At 51.5% G+C, this 10,626-nt stretch overlaps 1 protein-coding gene across 5 annotated transcripts in view; it reads left to right on the forward strand.

The window, feature by feature from the left end:
* FBLN5 (fibulin 5) overlaps positions 1-10,227 on the forward strand; it is an 80,300-nt gene extending 70,073 nt beyond the window's left edge. For 3 of the 5 annotated variants that reach the window (XM_086708981.1, XM_086708982.1, XM_086708980.1), the window contains 3 exons: positions 1,349-1,544; positions 1,747-1,852; positions 9,253-10,227. In XM_086708981.1, the coding sequence (XP_086565107.1) occupies positions 1,349-1,544; positions 1,747-1,852; positions 9,253-9,524 (574 nt within the window). In that variant the 3' untranslated portion in view covers positions 9,525-10,227. The remainder of the gene's footprint in view (positions 1-1,348; positions 1,545-1,746; positions 1,853-9,252) is intronic. The other 2 variants (XM_086708984.1, XM_086708983.1) reach the window with 1 other exon arrangement.
* The last annotated feature ends 399 nt before the right edge of the window (positions 10,228-10,626 follow it).

A 10,626-nucleotide genomic window follows, 5' to 3' on the forward strand; every position in this document is an offset into this window, starting at 1 on the left:
AATGTTTATATATTTTTGAGAGAGAGAGAGCACGAGCAGGGGAGGGGCAGAGAGAGAGGGAGACACAGAATCTGAAGCAGGCTCCAGGCTCTGAGCTGTCAGCACAGAGACTGACACGGGGCTTGAACTCATGGACGGTGAAATCATGACCTGAGCTGAAGTCAGACGCTTAACCGACTGAGCCACCCAGGCGCCCCAGACTTTGTTCAGCTTTTACTCAAGTTATAAGGGGTGGCCCCTGGAAGATCTTCAAGCAGGACAGAGACAGAATCTGATCTTTGTTCGAAGACGGGCACTCTGGCTGCTGTGTAATGGATTGAAGGGAGAGGGACCTATTGGGAGGCCATCACAGAGGTCCAGGAGAGACATGGTGGTGGCCTGAATGACAGTTCTGTGACAGAGGAGATGGTGAAAGGTGGTTGGATCTGGACTATATTTTGGAGATCGAACCAACCAGTAAGTTTTGAAGATAGATCAGAAGTTTGGGGAGAGCAGCAGAAACAAGACAAGACTGACTCCCGGTTCCGCCCAGCAAGGCACATATCTATAGACCTCCCCATTCTCCTCAGCTCTGACTCCTAGAGGGGAAGTCTCAGGGATGAGGTGAGAGATGGGGATGGTTAGGGAGAAATCAACGGGGTATCTACAACAGGCATTCCTTGGTAGAGAGAGTCCATGATTTCATATGATGACAACACTGTTACTAGTCTTTCAAATTAGCTGCTCTGTATTAGAGATATTTGTGCCCGTGATTTATTTCTCCTACTAGAAGGTGAACCATTTGAGGTCAGGATCGTATTTATTGTTGCAGTTCCAAAATGTCTGATGTTGTGCCTTAAACATAGTGAGTTCTAACTTGTTTGTCAAATGGAAAGATTAAGTCACGTTCTACCCAGACTGTGTTAAGTGCCATAGAGAATGTACAAGGCCCCCCCCCAAATCCTGTCAAGCTAAATGGCATTTCTCACTTTTTAAAATTTCTTCATGAGTGTGTACGTCTGGGGAAGTGAAGGGCTATGTGACCAGGGACGCATTTTGCCAAATAAATACATGACAAATGTGAAGTGCATTAGAGAACGTGCCAGTGTTCTGAAAGGCAGACATCTAAGGTTTATATTCTGGTAGCCACAAGATCTGATTGGTCAGAATAGGCCATTCTCTAGGAAACAGCTCACGTACACGCTGGTGAGTTTTTACACCAGACCGAGGAGCAGAGAGGATCACCAGTGACAGCATTCAGATGACAAAAATGGGGTGGCCTCTTTTCAACGTTTTAAGTGAGGAAGTAGGTACAGCGAGCATCTGGAAAGGATTTATCGCATTCTCAAATGATTTCCCTTCCCAACAGCCGCTGTATGTGTCCTGCTGAGAATCCTGGCTGCAGAGACCAGCCGTTTACCATCTTGTACCGGGATATGGATGTGGTATCGGGACGCTCCGTTCCTGCTGACATCTTCCAAATGCAAGCAACGACCCGCTACCCTGGGGCTTATTACATTTTCCAGATCAAGTCTGGGAATGAGGGCCGAGAATTCTATATGCGGGTAAGAGGGCATCGTCACCATCTTTAACGATGCTTGTGTTGTCTAACCTGGCACGTGCTTCTAGAAACGGTTCGGAGAGCAGCCAGGAGGGGCGGGTATGAAGAGAGAAGAGGGGGTGGGTGGGAGTCAGGACTTCAAGGTTCAGATTCCTGTTACTTTCTAGATGGCTTTGTAAAAGCTGCTTTTCCCCCATGGGCCTCAGGACCCTCGTCAGTGCAATGAGAAGTTAGGCCAAGATGCAGTCTTCCATCGTTTTCCTGCCTGGAGGAGTCACTCACATAGCCAGTTATCCATCCACTCATCTGAAGGTATTTATTACCTACTTCGCACTTCCAGAAACTGAGAATATAGCAGTGAGCACAGCTTCCCCAGATCTCTGCCCTCCCGGCACTTACGTTGTGGTGAATATGAAAGCGTGCCTCACGGAAGTGGGCCCCACCTGTGTTGTGCAACTGTGGCTCTTTACATTTAAATGAATTATGATGAAATAAGATTAAAAAGTAGCACAAGCCACATTTCAAGGGCTCAGTGGTCACCTGTGACTGCTGTATTGGCTCAGATAGAGAACCTTTCTATCATCGTAGAAAGTTTGGATAGCACTGATTTATCCACATCAGGAGAAAATTTTAGAATACACATCCTAAAATGTATTTGCCCCTTCTTTTTTTAAGTTCATTATTTTGAGAGAGAGCACAAGCTCGAGCCGGGGAGGGGTAGGGAAAGCATCCCGAGCGGGCTCCACGCTGTCAGCACAGAACCCAACGTGGGTCTCAAACTCACGAACTGCGAAATCATGACCTGAGCCACAATCAAGAGTCAGACGCTCACCTGACTGAGCCACCCAGGCGCCCCTCACTTCTGTGTTACACACGTATAATCCCGCACCCTTATGTTATTGCACTTCATCTCCTGCAGCCCTGGGGTGAATGTACCTCTTTGGATACCCCTGGTTTAGAGCAATGTTTTTTACATTTCAGTGTGAATGTGGGCACTTGTCCAAAAAGTGGATTCCAGAGCTTCCTCTCCGGAGAATCTATCTCAGAAGACCGTGGTTGAGGCCTAGGGTATCCACTTCCTGTGGTTACTGTGACAAATTACTCCAACTCGGTGGCTTAACCCAACAGAAATTTATTTTCACAGGGTTCTGGGAGCCAGAAGCCTGTAATCACGTTCACCGAGCTGAAACCAAGGTGTCACAGAGCCATCTCCCCTCCAGGGGAGAAGCCATTCCTTGCTTCCACCAGCTCCCGGCACCTGCCAGCATTTCCTGACTTGTGGCCACGTCACTTTAGTCTCTGCCTCCAGTGGTCACACTGCCTCAGGTTCTGTGGGTGTCAACCCTCCCTGTCTCGCTCTGTGTGTCACATGTGATCGGATTTAAGGCCAGCCCACATAATCCAGGATAATCTCCCCATGGCAAGATCCTTAACTTAATCTCCTCAGCAAAGGTCCCTTTTCCTTATAAGGTAACAAGTACAGGTTCCAGGGATTGGGGCCCGATACCTTTGGGAGCCTTCAGCCCACTATGCCCAGGAATCTGCATTTGTAACAAATGCAGCTTGTGGTCCTCCAGAGGCATCGTGGGGGAGCTATGGGCCCATGGAAGTTTACCCACTTTGAAGGGAGCCGGTCGCAGTCCTGTGAAAGGACCCTGTATCTGAGGTCTCTACCTCCCTCTCCCTATCTCCTGGCCGAACCTTCCAGTCCTTGCTTCTGGGGCTGGGACTGTCTAAAAACAGGGACGTCTCAGAAGCAGCGGTGAGAACAGTTTCGAAAAGGTTCCAGGGGCTGGTATCATGCCTGTATCCTCACTGATAGTTTGTGGCAAGACCCCAGGGGGACCGGGTCACATGCGTAACTCAGTCAGCGGAGCCAGCATCTGTAGGCCAGTGCAACAGGGTCAGAGGCTTTGGAAAAAGATGGACTGAGTTGAAGGCAGAGGAACTTCTGTGAGATGAGAAAGACAGAGCTGTGTTTATGTCTGTCCTTTCTCCGCTGTCCAGCAGAAACCCATATCTGTGAGCTGCTGTGGCCTTGCTGCCCTCGGGAGCACAAGCCTAGCCCACCGGCCTCCTGCAGTTTGGCCTCTGTCATTTGTACAGACACAGCGGGTCCCAATCATAGGGCACAGAGATGCCCCTTTGGGGGATTTAAAATTCCATCACTGATTCCACCTGCCTCGCGTTTTCCCTTTTCCCACGCAGAAAACAAGATCCTCAGAAGGTGGCCTTGCCTGGGTGAGGTGTCACTCACTGGAACACCACCTGCTAAAATCCCTATAGACCCAAATGTTCCCCGTGTGGCTGGCTTGTAAGAGGTACCCAGTGATGGTGAGGGAAGAAGATTGTCCTACAGGTGGCGTGGACGGGAGGGAGGATCCTTCCTGGAGGCTTCCTCTGGGACTCAGGTTGACACAGCCCCTGGGGGACCCTTGAAACCCACAAAGCCGAGCTGTATGCTTGCGCCCTCTCAGGACATTGAGTTGGGCCCTAATTCTTTACTATTTATTCAGAAGAGGATGTCAGGACTCTGAGGCTGAAGGAACTTAGGGACAGGGAGGTGGCTCCTGGCATCTCTCCTGGCTGCACCCGGGAAGAGAAAACAGGTTCCGTCTGGGGGCCCTGTGAAGCCACGGGCATGGGGCAGGAAGACAAGGAGAAATCTGCTGGACAAGGTGGGCCTTCCACACGTCCAGCCTCCAAGGCACGGCCCCATCATCAGGAGGCCGCACATCGTTGTTCTCTGTGGGCTCCAGGGCCAGGCTGGTCCACTTCATTCGGGTTCTACAACTCACCAACTCACCACTGTGTGACCTTGGGCCCATTACCTAACCTCTCTGGGCCTCAATTTCCACATCTGTAAACAGGGGATAATAATAGTATTTACCTTGGGATTAGATGAGATCATCTGCTTAGCTCAGTGCCTGGAACACAGAATGACTGTTTTGATCAAACAGGTAGGATTTGGCAGAGGTGAAACATCCAGTAACCTTTTTCTCACCTTGCTGGCTCCAACCTGTGCACACCTGGGTGATATCTAGGTTAATCCCTCGGACTGACAGGTTCTTTGAGTTACTATTGAATTGTCTCCTCATATCAAGTCTAATAAGCTGGTTTCAGTGGAAACGTCCACCTCTCTGTCCCTCACTCAGTGTTTAATGTTTCTCCCCTTCCTCTGCTTAGGGGTGGGGTGTGGGTGGCCCCTGTGCCAGCTTCCTCTTCCCCTCCCCACGCTGACCGTGCTGTTTTAGGCTCCTTCTCCAGGACTGGGTGCGGGGGGTGCAGATAACGGAGGGGAGCGTTAGGGTGACGGGACCGGGGTCTTACTGGATTGTTGCCAGTAGGGCCCCTTGTTGGCTACAAGCCGCCCCAAACCTTTGCACCCTCTTTCCAGTGCTGTGTCTCACACAGACTTTCTGCGGGTGGGGAGGGGCCGCTGTGGCCTCGGCAGAGCAGAACCAACAGGCAGGTCCCCAGCAGCTCCTTACATCACCATGGTTCAAGGTATCTGGGCTGGCTGTCGTCTCTAGACTTCTCCACTGCTCTCTGCATTCTTTCTTCTTACTGTTTATTTATTTTTGAGAGAGGGAGAGAGGGACAGAGCGTGAGCAGAGAAAGGGCAGAGAGAGGAAGACGCAGAATCTGAAGCAGGTTCCAGGCTCTGAGCTGTCAGCACAGGGCCTGATGCGGGGCTCGAACTCACAGACCATGAGATAGTGACCTGAGCCCAAGTCGGATGTTTAACCGACTGAGCCACCCAGGCGCCCCACTCTCTCTCTCTGCACTCTTAAAGAACCCACATCCCTGAACGGTTCTCTCAAACCGCCCTCTTGCTTGAGGTGGGGGCTGGTGAGTGTCTTGAATGCCCCATGATGTTGAAGGTGAGAGAAACAGGTCTGGCTGGGCCGCCGCTCTGCAAATCCGATATGGCAGCTACAGGAACTACCCCGACGGGAGCAAATCCTATATAGCGCTCGGCATGCGCCAAGTGCTTTCCATATATCACTCCCTTCATCCTTCCAACAGTCCTGTGACGCGGCACCTGCGTGACTGTCCCGATTTTATAGACGTGGGCACCGAGGCACAGAGAGGCTGAGGGACGTGCCCATGGTCTCACAGCCAGGAAGCAGCCAAGCAGGATTCAAACCTGGGCAGGCCGGTATCGAAATCCATGCATACACTTACCTTCTCTTTAGGATGTGGGGTCAGAAATTGAGATAACAGGAAAGGGCTGCTTTAACATCTAGTAATAGTAGAAGGTGTTCAGGAAGGGTTAGTTATTTTGGACTGATAGCATTGTTTCTGCTGTGACGGCCACTGTTTTTAGGACGCTGTGAGCTCTTGGGCTCTGGAGCTGGTGACAGGAGCATCATACAGGAGGTGCGGCTTGGCGGCCAGAATTCAGGTTCTTCCACGCAGAAGGTCACTGATTGTGTCGCGAGCACACAGCGGGCAAGCCACACGTGGCCCTGTGCACACACAGGCACGTGTGCTTACACACATGTGCCTTTCACAAACACAGTCGGCAGCCTGCCTCACCCTGAGCCCTGGACTGGTGACTGGCCTTGGCCAGGTGACTCGAGGACGCAATTAGGGCCGGAAGGAGGAGCATATTTACTCCATGAGACATGTGTGGATCAGGTGGCAGGTCCCCGGGCAGCTGACCTGCTGGCCGTGAGTCAGACGATGCTGTCCCACAGGCTGACTTAGAACAGACCCCCGCACATGTCCGAGGAAGGCCAAGGAAACACACATCCGGTGGTCCGTTTGCACCCTGCCGCCGTTGCGGTCGGCTGCACGGGTGCTGGGCATTCGTTCTTCTTCCGTCACCAAACATAAATTCAGCACCAGGACATATGCAGCCTTGGGCCAGGCGCCGAGAGTTCAGGAACAAACAGGATGTGACCTCTGCCCTTGAGGAGCCCACCCTGGTGGGGAGAGGGGACAAACAATCAGGCAAACATTGACAATGCAAAGTGGCGATTCTTCCTTGGAGTAAGTGCAGCGGAATGGTCCGGAAATTCAGATGTACTGAGACCTTGTCATAGGATGTAGAGGTCAGAGCAGGATTGGGGGGCCAGTGTGCTAGTTTGGTGACCTGATGTAATGTATGTCACCTACTCACACTGTAGGGTATGGGGATTAAATAAGAGATGTACAAAATAGCCCAGTGCCTGCTTTCACACCCACTGCCCCCGTCATTGCTTCGTACCAATGACCACGAGCCTTGCAGGCCTCCCTCCCAAGGGCTGCCCACGGCTCAAGGTCTTCAGTCCTTGGCCTTTGTTCATGCAAACAGTGATAGCTGGTGAGATATTCGTATACGTAAATGCCATGGGCATTTCCCTGTGTGGCTTTCCCTGTGTGGCTGTCCCTGTGTGGCCGGCACTGCTGGCCCAGTGCTCTCAAGTTTTGCAAGAGTTGACAAGGAAGTCTGAGCGATCCTCTGTGTAAGGATGCACCACTTGCGCTGATGCTGACGGGAACAGAGGGAGCGGATGCCAAGAGGAAATTGCATGGCTGTCAGGCTATTGATAGTCCAGGGGACAGGGGAGGTCCCGGTACCTGGCTGGCACCTGCCTGCCCGTCCCGCCCCTGTCATACTCTTGGGGATGTCGGATCTTTATGGGGAGCCCTCCCTTTATGGAGACAGATAAAATACCTGGTGTGGCTTGAACTAGGCCAAGTTGCTTGATTTTGCAAGCCTGTTGCTTTCAGTTTCTGGGCACAGCGCTGGGCTCTGCGGCTTATAGGGAGCGATTGTGCTCTCTCACGCTACTTCCTCCCCAGGAGCCCACTCTCTGGCCACTGCCCTGACCCATGAGCATCTCTCCTAAAAGATGGTTCCGGGGAGAAGAGATGAAACACACAGCAGTCTCTTCTGATAATTGTTGTGCAGTGAAAAAGGCCTGGGATTTGGGGTCAAGCCGCAGCCCTCCCCTTACCTGTCATGGGTGACCCCATGTCATGACTTAACCTCACTGGGCCTTGGTTGGCTTAGTTATAAAATGGGGAAATAATGAGACATACCTTTAGTAGGACAGGCAGGGTCCCCAGACTGGGTCCTGTGCTTTTAGATCAGCACTTCTCAATTATTTATTTATTTATTAAAAAATTTTTTTTAACTTTTATTTATTTTTGAGAGAGAGAGAGAGAGAGCAAGCAGGGAGGGGCAGAGAGAGAGGGAGACACAGAATCCGAAGCAGGCTCCCTCTGAGCTGTCAGCACAGAGCCCGATGAGGGGCTCAAACTCACTAACCGTGAGATCATGATCTGAGCTGAAGTCAGACAGTTAACCAACCGACTAAGCCATCAGGAGTCCCAGTCATTCTCAATTATTGATGTACCCGCAAATCACCTGGGGATTGTGTTACCGTACACATTCTGGCCCAGTAAGCCAGAGGTGGGGCTTGAGATCCTGCATTTCTAACCTGCTCCCTGGTGATGCCTGTGGTACTGGTCCAGGGACCACCCTTTGAGTAACAGAACCAGAACCTTTCAGCGCGTTTATAAGGATTAAATAAGTGCATTGCTGAAAACTGTGCCTCCCACGTGGTAAATGCTCAGTGGATGTCAGTCCTCCCTCCCTAGCTGCTCAAAAGTTTTAGAGAGAGATTCAGTGGAGGGAATCGTTAGGACTACAGCAGAAGGGTCACAGAGTGCTGAAGCTGGAAGGGACTAGAGTGTCTAATGGGAGCTCCAGCAGGGACTGTACATCAGAACCAGTTTCCCCAGGCTTCATCCAAGCACCCACTTGAGCAGCAAATCTTGGAATGGGTCCCTGGAATTGTTAGTTTAAGAAAAAGTGTTCTGGGTGCATTGGCAGGTGTTGACTGGAGAACTACTGATCTGGTACAAACCCTCATTTTAATTTTTTTAAATGTTTATTTATTTTTGAGAGAGACAGACAGAGTGCAAGTGGGGGAGGGGCACACACACACACACACACACACACACACACACACACCTAATCCAAAGCAGGCTCCAGGCTCTGAGCTGTTAGCACAGAGCCCGACGCGGGGCTCGAACCCACGGACTGTGAGATCATGACCTGAGCCAAAGGCAGATGCTTGACCGACAGCCACCCACGTGCCCCTACAAACAGTCATTTTAGAGGATGAGGCCCAGAGAAGCGAAGTGACAGCCCTGTGACAAGCAGTTTGTTCCATCAATTATTCCTTCTTTCATTCCAGATCTGTTCACTGAGCACTGACCGTGTGCCAGGAACCGTGCCAGGTTCTGGGGACACTCAGTGGTGAAAAACCTGACCCCCGTCCTCACTCTTATAGAGCTCGCAGTCTGGTGGGGGACTCAGCAGACGTAGACCAAGTAGGGTGGACGGTGATGGAAAGTAGAGTGGGTGCAGTTGTGGGAAGCAGAGAAGGCTCCTTCAGGAAGTGACATTTCGGGTGGGACCTGAAGGGTCGGCAGGAAAAAGCCGGGTGGGACGTGGGCAGAGGCCAGGGGAGAGCGTGGCGTCAGGGGATGCCAGTCCGAGTGCAGTGCTCTGGTGGGGGGGAGGGGCGCCCCGGTGGAGGCTGCCACCGGACCACTCGGCCCTCTGCCCTGGTGGTCCTGTGGGGCACGACCGACCCACAGCTGTCCCCAACCCTCTCTGCTGTTGCTCGACAGCTTCTGGAGTCCGGCTCACCTGCCCTGTTAACGCCGGCCAGCCTTTCTCTAACCAGTATCCCCGGTTCTGTCCACAGCAAACGGGCCCCATCAGTGCCACCCTGGTGATGACACGCCCCATCAAAGGGCCGCGGGACATACAGCTGGACTTGGAAATGATCACGGTCAACACGGTCATCAACTTCAGAGGCAGCTCCGTGATCCGACTGCGGATATATGTGTCCCAGTACCCGTTCTGAGCCCCGGGCTGGGGTCTCTGACACTGCCTCTCAGCAGCACCCAGGGACAGGAGAAGAGAAGAAACGAGAGGGAGGGTGACGTGGGACAGATGTTACGCTTTTCTTGCTGACCGCCTCCCGAGGAGTCGGCCCCGAATGTCCTGACGCTGCCTGTCCCCTTGTAGACCCGTCGCTCTGAAGGACATGCTTCCCCAGTTCTTACGACGCAGTTATCGAAAAGTATTATCAGCGCCCTGACCTGAGATCGACGGTGATTTTTCAAGGCCTGTCAGTTTATTTTCATATTTTTCGAAGGAAATAGATTAGCTTCGCTGGGGTCTGAGTCCGCGTTCAAAGACTGTGAACGGCTTCCTGTCACCTCCTCCACGCCTTCTTGCTGTCTGTCGCTGATTGCTTCTTTGCCGAGGCCCGGATTGCTCACGGGGACGCGGGGTGTAGCTAGCTGCTTCTTGTATGCACAGAGAAGGCTGCGGAAAGAAACCACAGCTGGATCTAAGGGTTTTCACAGAGTCTATTTCAAAACCATGTGTGGTATTTTCAGCCACGAGAGAAGGTTTAGTTGTCCTTACATTTGTATAACTGTCTAATCCTTTCTTGTGCATTTTGAGTATTTTTTTTTTTTTTTAAATAAGTGGTAGAATTCCTTAAGAAGGCCTTCAGACACATGTTATGTTCTGACTTCCCAAACCCAGTCTCCTCTCCATTCTACCCCGGTGTTTTCTTCGAGGACCCCTTACTCATGTTTTCTTTAGAATTTTTACCCAACTGGGCTGGAAGGCAGAGGTCTCTAAACTGATTAAATATTTGAAGAGATCTTGTGTTTGGTTCATTTTGACATCGTAGATGATTCAGCGTGTGGGGCTGGCTCTTCTTTGAACCCATTTATTGTGCACTGGTTTGTAAACTCCCTGGAGAGCTCCGTGGTCCTTTATAACTCAGGTACCTGATGGTGAATAGGGGGCAGAGAAACGGAGGTGGGGAAGGTAAGAGGAAGCGTAACCGGAATCCTGTTTCGTTCATTTGAGAACAGTTGTTCTTTAACTGTTCCCTCTGTCATGTAGATTATTTCCAGGTACCCTTCCAGAGCCGAAATGTAGTCACCTTACTTTATGATCAGTGGCCCTCAACCCTGGCCGTGTAGTAGGATGACTCGTGGAACTTTTAAGAGAAAAACCTGATGTCTCGGGCTTTGCCCCCAGAAATTCTGGTTTC

This window comes from Puma concolor, chromosome B3 (assembly GCF_028749965.1).
Source record: "Puma concolor isolate L17-30 chromosome B3, mPumCon1.1.hap2, whole genome shotgun sequence".
Classification (NCBI taxonomy): domain Eukaryota; kingdom Metazoa; phylum Chordata; class Mammalia; order Carnivora; family Felidae; genus Puma; species Puma concolor.